Source organism: Oncorhynchus kisutch, linkage group LG18, assembly GCF_002021735.2.
Source record: "Oncorhynchus kisutch isolate 150728-3 linkage group LG18, Okis_V2, whole genome shotgun sequence".
NCBI classification, from domain to species: domain Eukaryota; kingdom Metazoa; phylum Chordata; class Actinopteri; order Salmoniformes; family Salmonidae; genus Oncorhynchus; species Oncorhynchus kisutch.
This window is the reverse complement of record NC_034191.2, coordinates 65,699,335-65,723,474: the sequence shown is the minus strand read 5'-3', so window position 1 is coordinate 65,723,474 and position 24,140 is coordinate 65,699,335. Positions and strand designations below refer to the sequence as shown.

The window sequence follows — 24,140 nt, the reverse complement described above, 5'->3', positions numbered from 1 at the left end:
GAGATGACACATACAGGCTCAGTGTTCTACATGAGATTAACACACAGAATGCAGATCACGCTGAGTCCATAGAACAACATGGACATGCTTCACTCACTAGTTTCTCTGACAGAAGATTGGCTAGCAGTAGGCCAATCAGCTGACCTTACCAATGATTGTTTATAGTGTTATGTCATGAAAGCTGGTCCCGGAACCTCCCAAATATTACTCTATCTAAACCAGAGGCATGAGAGTTTGATAAGAGAGTTTGATAATACTTATTTTCCAGTGTTTTCCATCCATCCTTCTGCCTTGCCAGCCAGCCAGCTGGGAGGTCTGTTCTTACGCAATGAGGACCCCCTGGAGTGGATCTGAATTTATTAGAGTACATCTCTGCTTTTAACATGGGAGCACACAAGGTCTGAGTTTGGAACACACACACACACATTCGTATGCATGCACAAACAGACTCAACACACACAAACACACACCATCTCTTCCGGCACCAAGTAAAATGGCGCTCGACGAAATGGCAGCAGTTTTACCACCACTAAGACTGCACTCAGTCAGTTGAAAAAGGAAATAAGCAAAAAGGAAACCGCTCACCCAGAGGTGGCGCTCCTAGTGGCCGGAGACTTTAATGCAGGGAAACTTAAATCAGTTCTACCTAATTTCTATCAACATGTTAAATGTGCAACCAGAGGGAAAACAATTCTAGATCACCTGTACTCCACGCACAGAGAAGCGTACAAAGCTCTCCCTCACCCTCCATTTGGTAAATCTGACCACAATTCTATCCTCCGGATTCCTCCTTACAAGTAAAAATTCAAGCAGGAAGCACCAGTGACTGGGTCTATAAAAAAGTGGTCAGATGAAGCAGATGCTAAACTACAGGACTGTTTTGCTATCACAGCCTGGAACATGTTCCGGGATTCCTCTGATGGCATTGAGGAGTACACCACATCAGTCCCTGTCTTTATCAATAAGTGCTTAGAGGACGTCGTCCCCACAGTGACTGTACGTACATACCCCAACAAGAAGCCATGGTGCTGAGCAGGCCCAACAGGCAACATTTCGCACTGAGCTAAAGGGTAGAGCTGCCGCTTTCAAGGTCCGGGACTCTAAAGGGTAGACCTGCACCAGGCTGGGAAGACTGAATCTGCAATAGGTAAGCAGCATGGTTTGAAGAAATCAACTGTTGGAGCAATTATTAGGAAATGGAAGACATACAAGAACACTGATAATCTCCCTCGATCTGGGTCTCCACGCAAGATCTCACCCGGTGGGGACAAAATGATCACAAGAATGGTGGGCAAAAATCCCAGAACCACACGTGGGGACCTAGTGAATGACCTGCAGAGAGCTGGGTCCAAAGTAACAAAGCCTACCATCAGTAACACACTACGCCGCCAGGGACTCAAATCCTGCAGTGCCAGACGTGTCCCCCTGCTTAAGCCAGTACATGTCCAGGCCCGTCTGAAGTTTGCTAGAGAGCATTTGGATGATCCAGAAGAAGATTGGGAGAATGTCATATGGTCAGATGAAACCAAAATATAACTTTTTGGTAAAAACTCAACTTCTCGTGAATGGAGGACAAAGAATGATGAGTTGCATCCAAAGAACACCATACCTACTGTGAAGCATGGGGGTGGAAACATCATGCTTTGGGGCTGTTTTTCTCCAAAGGGACCAGGACGACTGATCCGTGTAAAGGAAAGAATGAATGGGGTCATGTATCGTGAGATTTTGAGTGAAAACCTCCTTCCATCAGCAAGGGCATTGAAGATGAAACGTGGCTGGGTCTATCAGCATGACAATGATCCCAAACACACCGCCCGGGCAACGAAGGAGTGGCCTCGTAAGAAGCATTTCAAGGTCCTGGAGTGGCCTAGCCAGTCTCCAGATCTCAACCCCATAGAAAATCTTTGGAGGGAGTTGAAAGTCCATGTTGTCCAGCAACAGCCCCAAAACATCACTGCTCTAGAGGAGATCTGCATGGAGCAATGGGCCAAAATACCAGCAACAGTGTGTGAAAACCTTGTGAAGCCTTACAGAAAACGGTTGTCCTCTGTCATTGCCAACAAAGGGTATATAACAAAGTGTTGAGATGTTATTGACCAAATACTTATTTTCCACCATAATTTGCAAATAAATTCATTAAAAATCCTACAATGTGATTTTCAGGATTTTTTTTCTAATTTTGTCTGTCATAGTTGAAGTGTACCTATGATGAAAATTACAGGCCTCTCTCATCTTTTTAAGTGGGAGAACTTGCACAATTGGTGGCTGACTAAATACTTTTTTGCCCCACTGTATATGCATAGTCACTTTAAATATACATACTACCGCAATTAGCCCGACCAACCAGTGCCCCCGCACATTGGCTATCCGGACTATAGGCATTGTGTCCCGCCACCCACACCCGCCAACCCCTCTTTTAAGCTACTGCTACTCTCTGTTTATCATATATGCATAGTCACTTTAACCATATCTACATGTACATACTACCTCAATCAGCCCAACTAACCGGTGCCTGTATAGAGCCTCGCTACTGTTTTAGCCTCAATAGTGTATATAGCCTCGCTACTGTTATAGCCTCAATAGTGTATATAGCCTCGCTACTGTTATAGCCTCAATAGTGTATATAGCATCGCTACTGCTATAGCCTCAATAGTGTATAGAGCCTCGCTACTGTTTTAGCCTCAATAGTGTATATAGCCTCGCTACTGTTATAGCCTCAATAGTGTATATAGCCTCGCTACTGTTATAGCCTCAATAGTGTATAGAGCCTCGCTACTGTTTTAGCCTCAATAGTGTATATAGCCTCGCTACTGTTATAGCCTCAATAGTGTATATAGCCTCGCTACTGTTATAGCCTCAATAGTGTATAGAGCCTTGCTACTGTTTTAGCCTCAATAGTGTATATAGCCTCGCTACTGTTATAGCCTCAATAGTGTATATAGCCTCGCTACTGTTATAGCCTCAATAGTGTATATAGCCTCGCTATTGTTATAGCGTCAATAGTGTATATAGCCTTGCTACTGTTATAGCCTCAATAGTGTATATAGCCTCGCTACTGTTATAGCCTCAATAGTGTATATAGCCTCGCTACTGTTATAGTCTCAATAGTGTATATAGCCTCGCTACTGTTATAGCCTCAATAGTGTATATAGCCTCGCTACTGTCATAGCCTCAATAGTGTATATAGCATCCCTACTGTTATAGCCTCAATAGTGTATATAGCCTCGCTACTGTCATAGCCTCAATAGTGTATATAGCATCACTACTGTTATAGCCTCAATAGTGTATATAGCATCACTACTGTTATAGCCTCAATAGTGTATATAGCATCGCTACTGTTATAGCCTCAATAGTGTATATAGCATCGCTACTGTTATAGCCTCAATAGTGTATATAGCCTCGCTACTGTTATAGCCTCAATAGTGTATATAGCATCGCTACTGTTATAGCCTCAATAGTGTAAAATAGCATCGCTACTGTTATAGTCTCAATAGTGTATATAGCATCGCTACTGTTATAGCCTCAATAGTGTATATAGCATCGCTACTGTTATAGCCTCAATAGTGTATATAGCATCGCTACTGTTATAGTCTCAATAGTGTATATAGCATCGCTACTGTTATAGCCTCAATAGTGTATATAGCATCGCTACTGTTATTTTTCACTGTCATTTTTACTGTTGTTTTTACTTCTGTTGTTTTTATTTCTTTACTGATCTATTGTTCATCTAATACCTTTTTTTAACTTAGAAATTGCACTGTTGGTTAGAGCCTGTAAGTAAGCATTTCACTGTAAGGTCTACCTACACCTGTTGTATTCGGCGCACTTGACAAATAAACTGATTTTATTTGTTAACAGTCAGAAGAGTCAAACCCTTTCCAATCAAATCAAATTAAATTGAATTTGTCACATGCGCCGAATACAACAGGTGTTGACCTTACAGTGAAATGCTGACTTACAAGCCCTTAACCAACAATGCAGTTTTAAGAAAATACCTAAAAAAAAGTAAGACACATAAGAATAACAAATAATTAAAGAGCAACAGTAAATAGCGGGGCTATATACAGGGGGTACAGGTACAGAGTCAATGTGCTGGGGCACCGGTATCGCCTCTCCTTCTATCTCTATCTCTGACTAATGTAATATGTAATAATGTAATGCATCATTATCTGCATTGTCTACGGAGCTGCCACACACACACAGTCTGAATTTAGTACCGCTCCGTTCCACTGTCTCTTGCTCAGAGCTGTTAGCATACAGAAGCTAACTCTCATGCTAATCACATACTGACGTCCTCTCCTCGGCCCCCTCCTCCCTCCTTCCTTCATTCTCCTACCTCCCTCTTTTCATTAGGTACTCTTTCTCGTCTTCTGAAAACCATTTGCCAATAGTTTTGGCATCCCAAGGTCATTCTCATAATTGCCAAACATAATTTAACTGTTTTTGGACAATCTAGGGCCGTGGTTGTACTAATGTACTAATTAATTAACTAATTAACACTGGAACATTAAAGTACGCTCCCATGATGACAGTTAGTGTGGGCACGCATGCACACACACATACACACATACACACATGCACAAACACACACACAGGACAAACTAATTATCCTCTCAGCTCATTTTAAGGTGTCAAAGAGTCAGAGGGTATCACAGATTAATGTGTCCCCCTGAGTGAATACTTATAAAGAGAGTTCCACCCTGGGAGCTAGCTGGCCATTCTACACACACAACCCCCCTCCCCAACACACACACAAACACCCACGCACGCACATACACACACGAAAAACGAATTATCCTCTCAGCTCATTTTAAGGTGTCAAAGAGTCAGAGGGTGTCACAGATTAATGTGTCCCCCTGAGAGAATACTTCTAAAGAGAGTTCCACCCTGGGAGCTAGCTGGCCATTCTACACACACAACCTCCCTATCCCAACACACTCACACACACACCACACACACACACACACAGACAGGTGTGTTACCTGATGCTGCTCATACTTCCACCAGTCTCAGAGCCCAGCTTGCATCTCTCCAACTGGGTGGCTACAATCTGTCTTTCTGCCTCCAGCTCACGGGTCAGTCTCTCAAACTGCAGCTCCTACAGGGGAGAGAGACAGGGAGAGATACACACACATGAAAACCTCTAAAACCTTTTTTTGTGGGGGGTAGGGGGTTCTACTAAGCTAACATATGTCATTGTTTTATGGTCATGCCATGGATCATTTAGCTGTTTAATTTCGAATTGTAGGACCCCTGTATGTATAAAAAAACGAATTCAAATGAATTGATCAAATGTTACATTTGGCCTTTACAACTCTAGCCCATAGAAACGCAATGAATAACACATTCATAAATGGCCAGAAAAATACAGTAAAAAAAGATGTAAGGTTTTGAAGTGTCTTTCCTATATCTAGGAGATAAAAGAAAACTCAGGAAATATTGATGTTTTTTGGACACATATTTAACCCCGTTTTTTGTTGGCACAAAAAAAACGTCATACTTACATTCATTTGTATGGGCTACCTTTAGGTCATAGAGCAAATCTAAGGACACCATCGTGTTTGTGGGAGTCTCCCCTTTCCATAGTGGGGTCTTATTTATTTGTAGCCCAAACAGTTTGGACGCTACAGACAGAAGTTGGCACGTCGGCGGTACCAAATTCAGACGAGTCCCGTGGGGCTTTTGGAGGTCGTGGAGCAAAACAGAGAATACCATCAGGTTCATAAGTGTCTCATCTTTCCATAGAGTGGTCATATTAGTTAGTAGCCTAACAGTTCGGACACTACAGACGTTTCTGTGAGAAGACCCATTTCTGTGATGTCTCCTGGTCTGACAAACAGCGCTGTAGCTCTGTCACTTTCCACAGCACATGCAGACGGCCGACAGAAGCAGATGAGTTGGATTGAGACACAGCCCATGTAAAAAACAGATATCGCTGGCTTAAACTGACAGATTTTGATGAGGATTTTGTTGTTATGTTATTAGATTGACACGCGGGTGAGTCAACAGACTCTTAATTATTAATACACAGATCCAGCACCCAGTACTACACACAGATAGACACATACCATAGCTCACAGGTCATTCTCGATAATGTAAGGGCTTTTCTACTCGGAAGGTCTTCAAGGGGAGTATTGCGTCCGAATGTGTGTGCGGGTGTGCCTGTGCATGTGTGTGGTTTACAGCAGCTGATGCATTAGGTGGTTAAGTGGCTTAATGGTGGTTCTTCATATCAGTCTCCAAAGCCATCATCTACAACCCAGACTGATGAGGCTCACAGAGGAGACCGAACTGTGTGTGTGTGTATTTGGTTTAATCACGGCCAGAAGCGGATCGATAGTACACTGATCTCTACGCCTGTGAAAGGGTTTGTGCGTATGTGTGTATGTGTGAAATAGATTTTTGAAAGCCATTTGGGCGGGTGAATGAGTTGATCCCCAGCCACAATCTGAAATCTCACCCCCACCCAAAATCCGTTCTCTTGCTACCGACCCCAACACATCAGCCCAGTACACCCCCAGCTCAAATCCCTATCCTCCACTACCCCTCATCTCCTCTCCCCAGTCCTTTCACCAACTCTCCTCTGCTTTCCTCTCTACAGCTCTGCTCTCTCATCCCTCTATTCTTGCCTGTCTTTCCACCATTCCTCACCTCCCCTCTACTTTCCACCATTCCTCACCTCCCCTCTACTTTCCACCATTCCGCACCTCCCCTCTACTTTCCACCATTCCTCACCTCCCCTCTACTTTCCACCATTCCTCACCTCCCCTCTACTTTCCACCATTCCTCACCTCCCCTCTACTTTCCACCATTCCTCACCTCCCCTCTACTTTCCACCATTCCTCACCTCCCCTCTACTTTCCACCATTCCTCACCTCCCCTCTACTTTCCACCATTCCTCACCTCCCCTCTACTTTCCTCTGTTCCTCACCTTTCTCCTTTCCTTTAATCGAGACAGAGAGAAAGCTCAAACTAGAAGCAAAAACAAAGCTCAAAATGCAAACAGACCAGAAATAAACGATTATTCCAAATCTTAACTCTTCTACCAACTAAGATGAACATCAGTCAGGAAAAGTGTCAAACTAAAAGCACTTGATCCCCCCCCCCTCCCTCAAATCTCAGGCCCAAACAACATCCTTAGCCTAGATTTATCAGCACATGCACCATAGGCATGAGTTTAGAATAGTCCTCTGTGAACTGCGTGACCCTGCCGTCACGTCTGTGTGTGAGTTTGTATGTGTGTGTGTGTGCACACGAAAGAGAACAGGTTTGAATTCCAACACACTTTGTGAGTAACGTAAAGGTGTGTGCCTACCAGACCTGAATAGAACAGCAGAACAACTAGTCACAAAGGTCACTATAGCATCATTCGAATCCCCCAGAAACCCCTCTAACATCGCTCATCAGCCCAGTGACTCCTCCAACACACACACGCTCACATGCGGACGTACGTGCATGGATGCACCAAACAGACACACACACACACATACAAGTTCACAGCTTTTTTCACAGCAAAAGGAACAGAGAAGTGTTTGGAAATGGTAAGTGCATTTGGGGTGAAATTACAGTTAAATGTGTTTGAGATGAAGATTAAATTGTCAATGTTTCGGTTTATAAACCTAAATCTGGTGTCCCTGTGCGTGGTAATAGAGTCCTTTAATTAGTCCTATTTCCCATTCAGGACAAAGTCCCCCTGGTGTTAGGCCATCAGAGTAAAGTGGTCAATCTGCAGCTAATAGCAGACCGTTTTGAGACAGAGAGAGAGTGTGGACATTAAAATGATAAGTGACCTTCTGCTTTAAATCAGAAGAGAGAGAGGGAATGAAAGGGGACTTGCTCTCATGCATAAAAAACACAGTCAATGAAATCATTTCCTCTTTTCCTCTCCTCCACTCTTCCTCTGCTCCCTCCACTGTCTTCTTGTGTGTAATTATATAGGTTTCAAGCCCTTGACCACTTATCAGCACACGCACTATAGGCATGAGTTTAGAATAGTCCTCTGTGAACTGTGGCAGGGCAGCCTAGTGGTTAGAGTGTTGGACTAGTAACAGAAAGGTTGCATGTTCAAATCCCCAAGCTGACAAGTACAAATCTGTCATTCTGCCCCTGAACAGGCAGTTAACCCACTGTTCCTAGGTGATCATTGAAAATAAGAACTTGTTCTTAACTGACATACCTAGTTAAATAAAGGAATAAAATCAGGTGAGCTAGTTCATGGCTAGCTCAGAATTGTGAACTTTCTGGGGTCCCTGAGGAGAAGGTTTGAAAACCACTATCTGTAGACACTTTGAGGTTTTGTTTTGTTCTGCTTAAGTTCATGTCCGTTACTGAAGAATTTACGAGTCTTTATCATAGGAGTTGAGTGACACGAAGACCCCTCCATAGAAGCTGTGTGTAATGTGTGTCTGAGTTAGTGTAGTGTACTGTTACCAGCCCTGGGGCCTGCAGGACAAGGAGACAGGTCTCTCTCTCTCTCTCTCTCTCTCTCTCTCTCTCTCTCTCTCTGTGTCTCTCTCTCTCTCTCTCTCTCTCTCTCTCTCTCCCAGTGATGCCCCAAGTCAGCTCTCTCTCTCTCTCTCCAGTGATGCCCCAAGTCAGCTCTCTCTCTCTCTCTCTCTCTCTCTCTCTCTCTCTCTCTCTCTCTCTCTCTCTCTCTCTCTCTCTCTCTCTCTCTCTCTCTCTCTCTCTCTCTCTCTCTCTCTCTCTCTCTCTCTCTCTCTCTCTCTCTCTCTCTCTCTCTCTCTCTCTCTCTCTCTCTCTCTCTCTCTCTCTCTCTCTCTCTCTCTCTCTCTCTCTCTCTCTCTCTCTCTCTCATATAAGTGTTTTGATCCTGCAGGTTTGTCTCATGGCCCATCTGCTGTTGCCTCACCTGAGAGGGTGTGGTCTCCAACTGAAACAAACACACAGTGCACCTGTATCGATGCGGAGCACCTGACACACACCTGTGTTATTGTTCTCTGCAGGATTCAGTTAACATTTCTTTGTTCAATACATACATATCCTCTGCCATGCAGGACAATGAGACAGTCAGTAGGCTAGGGCTGTGGGGAGAGTGTATTTCATTTGACACTGTTAGTTGTGTATCTAGTGGTCTCTGCTGTACTGACCAACTCATAGAAAATGTCTACTTTTGAAGGGTAGGTTGTTATGAGTTGGAACACTGTAATAATGGCACTGTGCGTCGGGAAGCAGGTGCAAGTGAAACCTTCAATAAAACAACAAAACCAAGAATGACACAATTCTATGAGGCTACACGCCGGTACACAAGAATAATACCAACTGGTGAATGAACATAAGAGCGTGACATATAAAGTGGAGGAAATGAAGTCCAGGTGTGAATCATAATGATTAACAGGTGTGCGTAATGATGAGTGTGAGGTGTGCGTAATGAAGAATCCCAGGACAGGTGGTTAGTATTCCGGCGGTGTCGTAGGCTACGAGGGGAGGAGCAGGAGAAGATGTGACACACACACACACAAAACAAAAACTGTCCACGGATATTATAACAGCAAAACTAAGACTTCTGACTGCAACCAGCTGGCAAAAAACTTGTTTAAAATATTCAACACCCAAACACAGCAACACTTTGAAGTATTTGGTCTTTATAAATTACAGGTTAAATCATTACAAGCACCTGGGAAATAGAGGAAGAGACAGGGAGAGAGAGAGAGAGAGAGAGAGAGAGAGAGAGAGAGAGAGAGAGAGAGAGAGAGAGAGAGAGAGAGAGAGGAGAGAGAGAGAGAGAGAGAGAGATAAAGAGAAAAGAGCGAGAAGGATTGTTGATAAGGGCCTGAGGCTGTGTTCTATTAGACCAGAAGCACAAACATTCAGTAAGAGATGTCAGACAGACATACAGACAGACACACTGCCTGTCTCAGCATGTTAAACTGTACAGAGGAACTCCTCACTCCTCTCCTACTCACGCTCTCTCACTCTCTCTGTCTCTCTCGCTCTCTCTCTGTGTCTCTGTCATAACTCTCTCTCTGTTCTCCTACAATTATGAGAAGCTCAATCGAATATCTCTGCCTTCTTCAAAAATAAAGGTGCTATCTAGAGCCTACAAGTTTTTTTGGGCTGTGCCCATAGGAGAACCCTTTGAAGAGCCATTTTTGGTTTCAAGTAGAACCCTTTTGGTTCCAGGTAGAACCCTTTCCACAGGGGTTCTACATGGAACCCAAAACAGTTCTACCTGGAACCAAAAAGGGTTCTCCTATGAGGACAGCCAAAGAACCCTTTTGGAAACCTTTTTTCTAAAAGTGTGGTCTGCTATGTTTCCTAACAACTAGAGAGAACAGAGGAAGGAGGAAGAGGTGGAAAGAGGGAATACACAGACAGTGAGAGATAGTGAGGTAGGGAAGGAGGGATGGAAGGATGGAGGGATAGAGGTAAAGAGGGATGGAGAGTGGGAGCGAGGGGACTGGTACTGTAGGCATCAATGCTGTGTAATACTTGAGACCACATATTGAGTGTCGGTCTTGTTTCTGTGTAGGATACAGTTGTACTCCGTCTTGACCTGGTCTCGGGACAGTGAGGACATGTAATTTCTTCCGGAGACCAGCAGAGTAAAAAACATCATTATCAGCTTCCTTTCAGTCAGAGCATAAAACCGCTTCGCTAGGCCAAATATATACACTCCTTTCTTGAAACATTAGTATCTTAACAGCCTTTATAGATATGCTTGCGCAGTGGTGAACCTAGAGACCTTCAGTGTGTGATAGGTTGGTGATCCTGAAAGGACAGCAACTGTAATACCAGCTCACTCATGTAGGAGAGGTCACTTTTTGTAAAACACAAGTGGAGGCTATACGCAGGTATAAACCCTATACCATTTTTATTCAGTGGGCATTGCTTATACTCACTTCTTAATCCCTACTGTTGAGTATCAAAATTAGTGTAGTGGAGGTGTGCGACTTATCATTTATGTAGTACAATGGAGAAATCATGCACAAAGTAGCCAATACAATCGCAAAGCCCGTGAAATATATTCACATACATGTGCGCTGAACACATAGCCTAGTTACAGCAGAATATCATCTGCAGGCAGCAAGAGTGTGCAGCTCTCAACTGGTTTTGGCATGGAGCAGATCACAGAATAACGCCATCGGTAGCCCGGTGGATAGGAAAGACGTTTCAATGTATGATATCTACCAGTAAATGTTAATGCTAACTAAGTCACCAATGGGTGTGTAAACTAGGTATTGAAACAGGTAAGTCCTAAGTGTTGGTTAGTAGGCTATTTGTGACGCGCAATTGTCATCATGCCTGTTTGCATCAGGGGCGTAGACAGGGGCGTAGACATTTTTAAAAGTGTGATTTTGAGAGTGAAACTGACAGCGTTTGAACTACTTTGCATGTCTGAAACAAAAAGACATTCATAATATCAGTCAAAAATATCAAATTCCCAGTTTATGCTACAAAACCAACTTCATAAGGGGTTTTAAAAATGTATTATATTTGACTCAATGTTCCGTGACGTACACTAAGGCAGTGTTGGCAGAATAGATGGATGCAGTTCAATGCATGATTCATATAATTCACCAATACATTTCTTGGTATCAGGTTGTAAATCATAGCTGGCAAGGGCAATGATCACAAGTCAGTAATAACATGGCTAATAGGCTAGCATATCTATTTATGTAGCAAGATAAAAACACAGACCCTAACATTAGCTTGATAGCTAGCTAGCTGCTAGGAGGATGTAATGTCATTGGAGGAGTGACTGACTTTTTCCCCCCGTATTGTTTTTCAGTGGCTATACACAGCTAGAGATGCAGGTGTCATTTGGTTAGCTAGCAAGAACTTGAACAACTGTTAAACAGTTATCATATCTCTTGGGTTCGCAAATTCACTCTGACTATCTACTCCTAATTCAGAGCACCCTCGTCTGAGTGTGCCTGAGCCCAGAACAACTGATGAATGTATGAACGTGCAACACCTGCTGAATTTGTCCTGTGTCAGTAAACATAGGCACAAAAAAATCATAGTTTGTCAAGAATGCTCTAGATAACATGTAAATAATCTAACCAGCTCTGCTACAGGGAGTAAAATGGTCAGCGTGAGGTGTCCTCTCATTTGTGTCTGGAAGTAGCTAGCTAGCAAGCAAGCCATCTTTAGCCAGTTAGCTTTTGTGCTTGGCTGGAACAAGCATGCATTGGCAGGCAAGCTGCAGAAGGACAAGGAGGCTACCATTCCCCATCTTTTATCAGTGCAATTTTGACAGCCAACTAGCTGAAAAAGTTTCAGAGGGTTTATCTAATGGTCCTTCATTAGATATTAGCTCATCTTGCTCTGGCTAGCACTAGTTGTTGATCTTGTTGTCGTTGATGTGCATAACTGAGGGAGAGAGAGCACACCTTTTCATGGTTGTTTAATCAATAGTACTGTAAAGTTCCCAAATGTAAAGTAACATATTTGCAGAAATCACTTCAGGTGTATTTTGCGGCTTTTGGCGAATGCATTATAAGGCTATAAAGTGTAAACACACAGTCCAGTTCAAAGTGAATGATGGTGGGCCTGTGTGGCAAATGGCTTATTTGTATAAATGTCTACTGTAGTTCTGATTGGCTACAGCGCAACGGTCTGTGTAGATTCCGGTCCTGGACAAGACAGATGTTTTTATTAGGTTTTATTTCCTGCAGTGTATATTAATTGTCCAACACACGGCTGCTTTCCCACTCTACATTCCTATAGAATTTTCACAAATGCCTTAGTATACACTACAGGTCAAAGGTTTTGACACACCTACTCATTCAAGGGTTTTCTTTATTTTTACTATTTTCTACATTGTATAATAATAGCGAAGACATCAAAACTATGAAATAACACATATGGAATCATGTAGTAACCAAGAAGTGTTAAACAAATCAAAATATTTTTTATATTTGAGATTCTTCAAATACCCACCCTTTGCCTTGATGACAGCTTTGCACTCTCTTGGCATTCTCTCAACCAGCTTCATGTGGTAGTAATCTGGAATGCATTTCAATGAATGCCTTGTTAAAAGTTAATTTGTGGAATTTCTTTCCTTCTTATTGCGTTTGAGCCAATCAGTTGTGTTGTGACAAGGCAGGGATGGTATACAGAAAATAGCCCTATTTGGCAAAAGACCATATTATTGCAAGAACAGCTCAAATAAGCAAGGAGAATGTCACGTCCTGACCTAAGTTCCTTTTTTATGTCTCTATCTTATTTGGTCAGGGCGTGATTTGGGGTGGGCATTCTATGTTTTGTTCTAGGTTTTGTACTTCTATGTGTCTGGCCTGGTATGGTTCCCAATCAGAGGCAGCTGTCAATCGTTGTCTCTGATTGAGAACCATACTTAGGTAGCCTGTTCCCACCTGTGTTTGTGGGTAGTTGTTTTCTGTTTTGTGTTGTTTCACCTGACAGGACTGTTTCGTTTCTTACATTCTCGTTGTTATATTGTTTCGTGTTCTGATATATTAAAATATTAACATGGACACTTCTAACGCTGCGTGTTGGTCCGATCTTGACTACTCTTCGTCAGACGAAGAGGAGAATCATTACAGAGAAATGACAGTCAATCATTACTTTAAGACATGAAGGTCAGTCAATGCGGAACATTTCAAGAATTTCAAGGTTTCTTCAAGTGCAGTCGCAAAATCCATCAAGCACTATCATGAAACTGGTTCTCATGAGGACCACAGATAGGAAAGGAAGACCCAGAGTTACGTCTGCAGCAGAGGATAAGTTCATTAGAGTTACCAGCCTCAGAAATTGCAGCCCAAATAAATCCTTCACGGAGTTCAAGTAACAGACACATCTCAACATCAACTGTTCAGAGGTGTGAATCAGGCCTTCATGGTCGAATTGCTGCAAAGAAGCCACTACTAAAGGACATCAATAAGAAGAAGAGACTTGCTTGGGCCAAGAAACACGAGCAATGGACATTAGACCGATGGAAATGTATCCTTTGGTCTGGAGTCCAAATTGAAGATTTTTGGTTCCAACCTGCATTTTTTTGTGAGGCGGTGTGGGTGAACGGATATTCTCTGCATGTGTATTTCCCCCCACAAAGCATAGAGGAGGAGGTGTTATGGTGTGGGGGTGCTTTGCTGGTGACACTGTCAGGAATTTATTTAGAAGTTTGCATACATTTTTATAAAAATGGTCCCACTCATTAAGTCAGAATTTGATTGGTTGATTCCACTGTCACTCCAAAATTTTGCCCTCAAACATTTGAATAGCAGGTGCCTGAATCTAGCTTCTGATGGTCAAGCCAATGGCTGATTTAGCTAGCTAGATGTGTCTCCCCAGAGACAAGCAAATAACAATACTGATTGGATCTTTTTTCTCTTCAGTTTTAACCCTTTCCTTTCCAACTAAAACTGAAGAGATTAGATGAGAATGTCATTGAAAATAATAATATCATGACCATTATTATTAGTCATTATTTTATAGGATGTGTTCCACACTGTGTTTGGGTTAGTAATCATTTGTAGTGGCTCTATTTTACATCAGCATGCATTTTTTCACAATTCTGAATTTCTAAAGAATCCATATGTTGTTCTGAAATATGAACCCAGAAATACTGGACATTTTGAACTCTTATTATGATGGTGATTTGACACTCGCATTTTTCTGGTCTCGGTCTTGACTCAGTCTCAGACCCCTTGTCCCCCTCCCAGTCTAGGTCTTAACTTGGTCTCGCTTTAGGTGGTCTCAAACACAACACTGGTAGACATACAGAGTTAGACATAACAAAGCTGTTGATAGTATTGTTTGAGTGTGTGGTGTGTTTTGTGTGGATACTGAAATTGAACAGTAGAGTGCATTATAATTTAAATGTGATGAATAGTTTAATTAGGATCATAGTAAGGGAAGGCCCTGTGTCACGACTTCTGCCGAAGTTGGTCCCTCTCCTTGTCCGGGCGGCGTTCGGCGGTCGATGTCACCGGTTTTCTAGTCACCACCGATCCATGTTTCATGTTCGATTTGTTTTGTCTTCATTAGAACACACCTGATTTCCATTCCATAATCATTGTTCCCTATTTAACCCTCTGTTTTCCCTCCTGGTTTTGTGCGTGTTTGTTATTGTCAAGTTGTCTCATTTTGTGACCTGGATTATTTAGTCTTCTTTATGGAAAAGTAACGGTTATTACTCATCTCTGTGTCCTGCGCCTGACTCCGCCTTACCCGCATCACCTAGACATTTGACACCCTGTTCCCTAAGCCTTCTTTGCCTCTCTCTCTTTCTCCATCTCGCTCTCTCTCTCTCCCCTCTCCATCCCTCCCTCCCTGCCTGTCTCGCTATGCTCTGTTTAGTAGCCAATTTAAGAGCCCTTTCATAAACAAACAATGCTAGACAAACATAAACTCCTCTCTAACTCGCCAGGGGACCTAACAACACACGCACATGCATGCACACACACACGTTTCTCTCTATAGCCAGGGGAACCAGAGAAACAACAGCAGGTCTCCATGCTGTCTCGTTTTCAACAAAGAGAGAAAAAGTTAACCCTCTATCGTTACAGAGCTGAAAAAACAAACTCAAGAAAAGTGTATGTTCTAGTTCCTCACTAGCGATAACTGAAGGGTTTTCCCAATGTGGTTAAGTAGACAATGTAATATCACATTACTCAACTGTGCGTTTGATATGGCGTCACCTTCCACAAATACAAAAGTAACAGCAAGCCACTAAAACTTTACCTACACTCCCGAACAGCAAGCCAAGACAACAAAGACAAAGTTTAGAAACCTTGAGAGGAACCAGACTCTATATTAGCAACTTCCCAATGCACTACTATGTGACCCTGACATGATATAGAGCCACAGTGGTACAGGAACTAGCTATTGGCAAAACCAAACACATCCATATTGAAACAGGTATGTTCATTTAGCAGACACTTTTATTCAAAGGCACTAACATACTGTACATTAAACACACAAAGTATTTTATTTTATTTTATTTCACCTTTATTTAACCAGGTAGGCTAGTTGAGAACAAGTTCTCATTTGCAACTGCGACCTGGCCAAGATAAAGCATAGCAGTGTGAACAGACAACACAGAGTTACACATGGAGTAAACAATTAACAAGTCAATAACACAGTAGAAAAAAAAGGGGAGTCTATATACAGTGTGCAAAAGGCATGAGGTAGGCGAATAATTACAATTTTGCAGATTAACACTGGAGTGATAAATGATCAGATGGTCATGTACAGGTAGAGATATTGGTGTGCAAAAGAGCAGAAAAGTAAATAAATAAAAACAGTATGGGGATGAGGTAGGTAAAAATGGGTGGGCTATTTACCGATAGACTATGTACAGCTGCCGCGATCCGTTAGCTGCTCAGATAGCAGATGTTTTAAGTTGGTGAGGGAGATAAAAGTCTCCAACTTCAGCGATTTTTGCAATTCGTTCCAGTCACAGGCAGCAGAGAACTGGAACGAAAGGCGGCCAAATGAGGTGTTGGCTTTAGGGATGATCAGTGAGATACACCTGCTGGAGTGCGTGCTACGGATGGGTGTTGCCATCGTGACCAGTGAACTGAGATAAGGCGGAGCTTTACCTAGCATGGACTTGTAGATGACCTGGAGCCAGTGGGTCTGGCGACGAATATGTAGCGAGGGCCAGCCGACTAGAGCATACAAGTCTCAGTGGTGGGTGGTTTAAGGTGCTTTAGTGACAAAACGGATGGCACTGTGATAAACTGCATCCAGTTTGCTGAGTAGAGTGTTGGAAGCAATTTTGTAGATGACATCGCCGAAGTCGAGGATCGGTAGGATAGTCAGTTTTACTAGGGTAAGTTTGGCGGCGTGAGTGAAGGAGGCTTTGTTGCGGAATAGAAAGCCGACTCTTGATTTGATTTTCGATTGGAGATGTTTGATATGAGTCTGGAAGGAGAGTTTACAGTCTAGCCAGACACCTAGGTACTTATAGATGTCCACATATTCAAGGTCGGAACCATCCAGGGTGGTGATGCTGGTCAGGCGTGCGGGTGCAGGCAGCGAACGGTTGAAAAGCATGCATTTGGTTTTACTAGCGTTTAAGAGCAGTTGGAGGCCACGGAAGGAGTGTTGTATGGCATTGAAGCTCGTTTGGAGGTTAGATAGCACAGTGTCCAAGGACGGGCCGGAAGTATATAGAATGGTGTCGTCTGCGTCCTGGTGGATCAGGGAATCGCCCGCAGCAAGAGCAACCACACTCCAACAGACCACGCAGCCTTTTATCTAGACAACGTCATACCCAGACAATCTTTTATAAGACAGTAGAATGTGAGGATATAAGAACAGCGATGGTAGCTATTCAACCTGAACAGGTCATCCTAAGATTCAGAACTTTCCTTTCTTCCTCTCCGTCAGTATTAGAGCTGGTGTGTTGAGCCGGGATGGCAGAAAGGAGATTGAGATTGGGTTCACACTCTGTGACTGTGGAGAGAGACGAAATGTCACCTGCAAATGTCACTGCCTAAATGCCACTGCAGTTCTGTGTCCTAGACTCTGTAAGACTGTGTGTGTGTGTGTGTGTGTGTGTGTGTGTGTGTGTGTGTGTGTGTGTGTGTGTGTGTGTGTGTGTGTTGGTTCTTCTATTATTGTGGGGACCTGAAATCCCCAAAAGTCCCCACAAGGATAGTAAAACAAGGAACCATCTCCCTCGTGGGGACATTTACTACATCCCCATGAGGACAAAGGCTATTTTAAACTTAGGGGTTAGATTTTGGGTTAGAGTTACAATTAGGGTTAGGGTTAGAATTAGGGTTAGGGTAAGGGTTTAGTGGTTAGGTTTATGAGTTAGGTTTCGGTTTCGGGTTTGGGTCAAAGTTATGGTTAAGTTTACAGAAACTAGGATTTTGAATGGAAATACATTTTAGGTCCCAATGAGGAATGAAGAACATAACGTGTGTGTGTGCACGTGTGGGTATGTACGCATTGGTGTGTACGCACACGTGTGTGTGCTTGTGTGCGTGTGGCAGCAGGTAGGTTAAGAGCGTTGGGCCAGTAACCAAAAAGTCACTGGTTCAAATCCCTGAGCCAACTAGGTGAACAAATCTTCCGACGTGCCCTAGAGCAAGGCACAACCCTAATTGGTCCTGTAAATCGCTCTGGATAAGAGTGTCTGCTAAATGTGTGTTTTTTGCATCTTTCAAGTGTGTCTTTTAGCAATCTTCGTTAATAGTCACGATGCCCTGGCACTATTTTTGATTATATTTGAAGTATAGTTAGTTTGGCAGTAGGCCTATTGTGTATGTACAGTGTACTGAGTGAACAAAACATTAGGAACACCTGCTCATTCCATGACATAGCCTGACCAAGAGAATCCAGATGAAAGCTATGATCCCTTATTGATGTCACTTCAAATCAGTGTAGATGAAGGGGAGGAGACATGTGAAAGAAGGATTTTAAGCCTTGAGACAATGGACACATAAATTGTGTATGTCTGCCATTCAGAGGGTGAATGGGCAAGACAAAACATTGAAGTGCCTTTGAACATGGTATGGTAGTATGTGCCAGGTACACCAGTTTGGGTCAAGAACTGCTGGGTTTTTCACGATCAGCAGTTCCCCATGTGTATCAATAATGGTCCACTACCCACAGGACATCCAGAGATATGTGATGTGATCCCACTTTCAGCTGTTTGTTGACCCTCTCCCCAGTGCCCCCCCCTCCCCCCTCTGTGTAAATGTGTTTTTCAGTGAAGGATGGTGGGAGGAGCTATAGTAGGGCGGGCTCATTGTAATGGCTGCAATAGAATGAATGCAACAGAATGAAACATATGGAAACCACACAAAAAAGTGATCCTCCCCTAAACCCATAATAATAATTAAAGTGGATAGCAGAGAACATGTCTACTTTTACCCTTTTACCCTTCTTGGCAGTGGCAAACCGTCATTCAGGGAAGGCAGAGTTTAGCCTTTAGGGTTTGGGTTTAGCTAAAAAAACAAAAACTTTTTGAACAGTCATCCAACTCGAAATTCCAAGTAGGGAACTCAGGCCTCTTTCTAGAGCTCCAATCTGAAGATCACTGACATCATGATTCAACCTTGTTTTTTTCAGAGTTCCCAGTTGTCTTGAAAGCACCATATATCCAGAGAATGGCAGTCTTTGATGACAAAGTTTGATGACAAAATTTGCCCACAAGAAGGACCAACACGCCACCTTCCTGTTCAAGTGAGCACAGCACAACAGTGTGTCCAAAAATGTCTTGTATGCTGCTGTATAAATGATGTAATATGCCAGGGAGATATGAATAGAGTAGCTAAGAAAGTAATACTAAGTGTATGTTGTGTAGTAAGCTGTTAGTAGCCCATGTGCCTCACACTAATAATTTGGTCCCGTTCCCCCTCATAACTTAGTCTACTGTTCTGACTTGGTGGTGCACATGTAGCCTATAGCCTGTTTTAGGAAATGTAATCATGGAATATTGTAAGAGCTTTCATTGTCTGCTTATATGCCCCCTTTATTTATCCTATGGTTCTGGCTTGGTGTACAGTGAGAATACTATAAAATGGCCCATGTTCTGAATTATGTCGCTGTACATTTCAAAAGTGCTAAATAAATAATTATATTGACTATGTCCATCTAAGCTCGCTCATTAATGTCTTAACCAAAGTTATGGATTGCCTCTTATCTGCGCATCATTCCTTTATGCCATAGTTTGTACATCTCAATTGTTAGTAGAAACCACATTTGTTTAAACAAGTCAGCCATATCAGCTATGTTAAAAAAAGGCTGAATTAACTGTTTCGCTGCCAGACAAGGCTCCGCTGATAGCCAGGTGTACTGTAGCACTGTTAAGGATTCACTCCATTGTGCTGAAAAGAAAGCTGTGCTGTTGCGTCATGTTTATGTAGGCCCTAAGTGTGACGACCCTCCCACTCTGTCTGACGTATTCTTTCTCTTTGCTCTTGTTTTCCTTATTAGGATGTCGGTGGGCGGAGCGATGTCGGGGGGTCGTCAGCGAAATGGGACACACCTGGGCCCGATCACTGTGGACAAGAGTTGGGGTGGAAAGATCTCCTTTATTGTAAAAGCATTGCATTTTACTATAATTTCCCAACCAGAATCCATGGATTACATGGATTATATTTCCCAAACAGAAGCCATGGATTACAGGCAACATCCTCACCGAGCTAAAGGCGAAAGCTGCAGCTTTCAAGGAGCGGGACACTAATCCGGACGCTTATAAGATATCCCGCTATGCCCTCAGACAAACCATCTAACAGGCAAAGCATCAATACAGGACTAAGATTGAATCCTACACACTGGCTCTGACACTCGTTGGATGTGGCAGGGTATGAAAAATATTACAGACTACAAAGGGAAACCCAGTCACGAGCTGCCCAGTGACACGAGCTTACTAGCCAATAAAGCTTGCTTCAAGGCAAGCAACACTGAAGAATGCATGAGAGCACCAGCTTTTCCAGATGACTGTGTGATCACGCTCTATGGCAAGAGGTACTGGAGTGCCAAGTCTAGGACCAAATGGCTCCTAGCTTCTACCCCCCAAGCCATAAGACTGCTGAACAACTAATCAAATGGTCACACGGACTATTTACATTGACCCCCCCCCTTGTTTTTACACTGCTGCTACTCACTGATTATTATCTATGCATAGTCACTTTACAAATTACCTAAAATAACCTGTACCCCTAGACATTGACTGGGTAGAGGTACCTCCTGTATATAGCCTCGTTATTGTTATGTAATTTCTTTTTATATTTTATATTTGATTTTTAGTAGTTTATTTAGTAAATATTTTCTTAACTCTATTTCTTGAACTGCATTGTTGGTTATGGGTTTGAAAGTAAGCATTTCACGGTCTACTACACCTGTTGTATTCGGCGCATGTGACAAATAAAATTTGATTTGATTTAATATATCATTGTATTTGCAGTTCAGAGAAAAAAATGGCCTTTTAGAAATATTTCATGCAATTCAGTCATTTTACATATTAGCAGAATATTTTTTAACACTACACAAATTACCAAAATTACAGGTTAAGAATGGACAGAGAGATAGGCCTATGTGTTCACCTTATCATATTTCTCCAATGCCAAAACAGTGTGTCTTGTTTGCAACAAAACTGTCCCTGTTTGCAAATAATTACATCTGAGACGTCATTAGGAGTCTGAGCATTGTACTTTCAAAAGTTAGATTTACCTTTCCACCCCAGACAGATTAGAAAAATGTAAGCTTTAACTGCTGGCTACTCTTCTTCCATGGCTTAACCCAACGAGAGAAGGTCACAATTGTTTCCCTAAAAGCTGCCTGGGTTTAAACATATTCTACTGTAAAGAAAATGAATAGCTTAATCAATTGATAGTGACAGAATTAGATTACTTCCCGAGCAAAGTCCATGTTTTGTCTCCTCGACTATAAAAGGTTGTAGCTCAGCCTCTGAATGTCATAGAAACAAAATAATATATCCATATGGCCACCCAGACTATTTACATTCCCCCCCCCCCCTTTGTTTTTACACTGTTGCTACTCGTTTACCCCTACCTACACTACCGTTCAAAGGTTTGGGGTCACGAAGAAATGTCCTTGTTTTTGAAAGAAAAACACATTTTCTGTCCATTAAAATAGCATCAAATTGATCAGAAATGCAGTGTAGACATTGTTAATGCTGTAAATGACTATTGTAGCTGGAAACAGCTGCAATATCTACATAGGCGTACAGACGCCCATTATCAGCAACCATCTCTTCTGTCTTCCAATGGCACATTGTGTTAGCAAATCCAAGTTTATAATTTTAAAATGCTAATTGATCATTAGAAATCCCTTTTGCAATTATGTTAGCACAGCTGAAAACTGTTGTTCTGATTAAAGTAGCAATAAAACTGGCCTTCTTTAGACGGGTTAAGTATCTGGGGCATCAGCATTTATGGGTTCGATTACAGGCTCAAAATGGCCGGAAACAAAAAACTTTCTAAACTCATCAGTCTATTCTTGTTCTAAGAAATTATGGCTATTCCATGCGAGAAATTGACAAGAAACTGAAGATCTCGTACAAAGCTGTGTACTACTCCCTTCACAGACAGCACAAACTGTCTCTAACCAGAATAGAAAGAGGAGTGGGAGGCCCCGGTGCACATCTGAGCAAGAAGACAAGTACATTAGAGTGTCTAGTTTGAGAAACAGACGCCTGACAAGTCCTCAACTGGACTTCATTAAATAGTACCACCAGTCTCAACGTCAACAGTAAGAGGCAACTCCGGGATGCTGGCATTCTAGGCAGTGTTCCTCTGTCCAGTGTCTGTGTTCTTTTGCCCAGCTTAATCTTTTCTTTTTATTGGCCAGTCTGAGATATGGCTTTTTCTTTGCAACTCTGCCTAGAAGGCCAGCATCCCGGAGTCGCCTCTTCACTGTTGACGTTGAGACTGGTGTTTTGCGAGTACTAACTCACATATTTCACATGTATTTTACAGCTTGTTCCTAGCATCGCGCTGTTATAGATCACTTTATATAATCGGATCAGTTTTATTTTCTTCAAAATCTTAAGCTAACAAGTGCTTTTTTCCATTTTCTTTAACAAATAGGTAGGCCTATGGCATACCCTCTTATACCCTTTCAATTTGAGTCTTTGTTTTAACTTAACAGCCCTTCACTGACACCGAAGTAGGATATTTAAAGAGTACAGAACAAGACTCCTTGGCAAGCTCCGGCTGGTCTCCTTCAACCACTTCTTGTCCCTCACCGTCCCTGGTCTCATATATCCCTGGACTTCGTCACAGGTTTCCCCCCGCTGATGGCAACACCGTCATCATGACAGTAGTAGACCGGTTGTCCAAAGCCGGCCATTTTATTCCTCTCCCCAAGCTACCCTCCGCCAAAGAGACAGCCCAGCTCATGGTGCAGCACGTCTTCGCCAGACGTCAGTGATGCCCTTGTCCCAAAGCTAGCGTAGTAATGACTACCTAAGGGCTTCCCTGTTTCATCTATTGCTGTTCACTGGACCCTATGATCACTTGGTTACATAGCTGATGCCCACTGGACTGTTCATTAATCACGGGACTCCATTTTATTTATTTTGTTAATCTGTTGGCCCCAGCCTCAAACTCAGGCCCTGAGTGTAGTTAACTGACTCTCTCTGCCCACGGCCAACAGCTCCGCACCCCCCGCAGCTACTTGCCCAAGCCTCCACAGCTTCTCCTTCACCTAAATCCAGGTAGCTGATGTTCTGGAAAGAGCTGCAAAACCTGTACCTGTACAAATCAGCTGGGCTAGACAATCTGGACCCTCTCTTTCTAAAATTATCCGCCGCCATTGTTGCAACCCCTATTACTAGTCTGTTCAACCTCTCTTTCGTATCGTCCGAGATTCCTAAAGATTGGAAAACTGCCGTGGTCATCCCCATCTTCAAAAGGGGTGACACTCTAGACCCAAACTGTTACAGACCTATATCCATCCTGCCCTGTCTTTGAAAGCCAAGTTAACAAACAGATCACCGACCATTTCGAATCCCACCGTACCTTCTCCGCTCAAGGTACTAAATTATATCATAACCGCCATTTATAAAAGAAGGTACTGTGCAGCCATCTTCATCGACCTGGCCAAGGCTTTCAACTCTGTCAATCTCCGTATTCTTATTGGCAACCTCAACAGCCTTGATTTCTCAAATGACTGCCTCGCCTGGTTCACCAACTACTGCTCAGATAGAGTTCAGTTTGTCAAATCGGAGGGCCTGTTGTCCGGACCTCTGGCATTCTCTAGGGGGTGCCACACGGTTCAATTCTCGGGCCGACTCTTTTCTCTTTATATATCAACGATGTCGCTCTTGCTGACGGTGATTACTTGATCCACCTCTACGCAGATGACACCATTCTGTATACTTCTGGCCCTTCTTTGGACACTGTGTTAACAAACCTCCAAACGAGCTTCAATGCCATACAACACTCCTTCTGTGGTCTCCAACTGCTCTTAAACTGCTCTCTTCAACCGATCTCTGCCCGCACCCGCCCGCTCGCCCGACTAGCATCACTACTCTGGATGGTTCTGACTTAGTGGACAACTACAAATACCTAGGTGTCTGGCTAGACTGTAAACTCTTCTTCCAAACTCATATTAAGCATCTCCATTTCAAAATGTTATCTAGAATCGGCTTCCTATTTCGCAAACAAAGCCTCCTTCACTCTCACACTGTCAAACATACCCTTGTAAAACTGACCATCCTACCGATCCTT

General features: G+C 42.9%; 1 protein-coding gene across 1 annotated transcript in view; it reads right to left on the bottom strand.

Annotated features, from left to right (window-relative positions):
* Positions 1-24,140, bottom strand: part of ctnnd2a (catenin (cadherin-associated protein), delta 2a) — a 386,866-nt gene that overhangs the window by 243,226 nt on the left and 119,500 nt on the right. Inside the window, exon 3 of the mRNA XM_031795295.1 lies at positions 4,983-5,098. Coding sequence (XP_031651155.1) covers positions 4,983-5,098 — 116 coding nt within the window. The remainder of the gene's footprint in view (positions 1-4,982; positions 5,099-24,140) is intronic.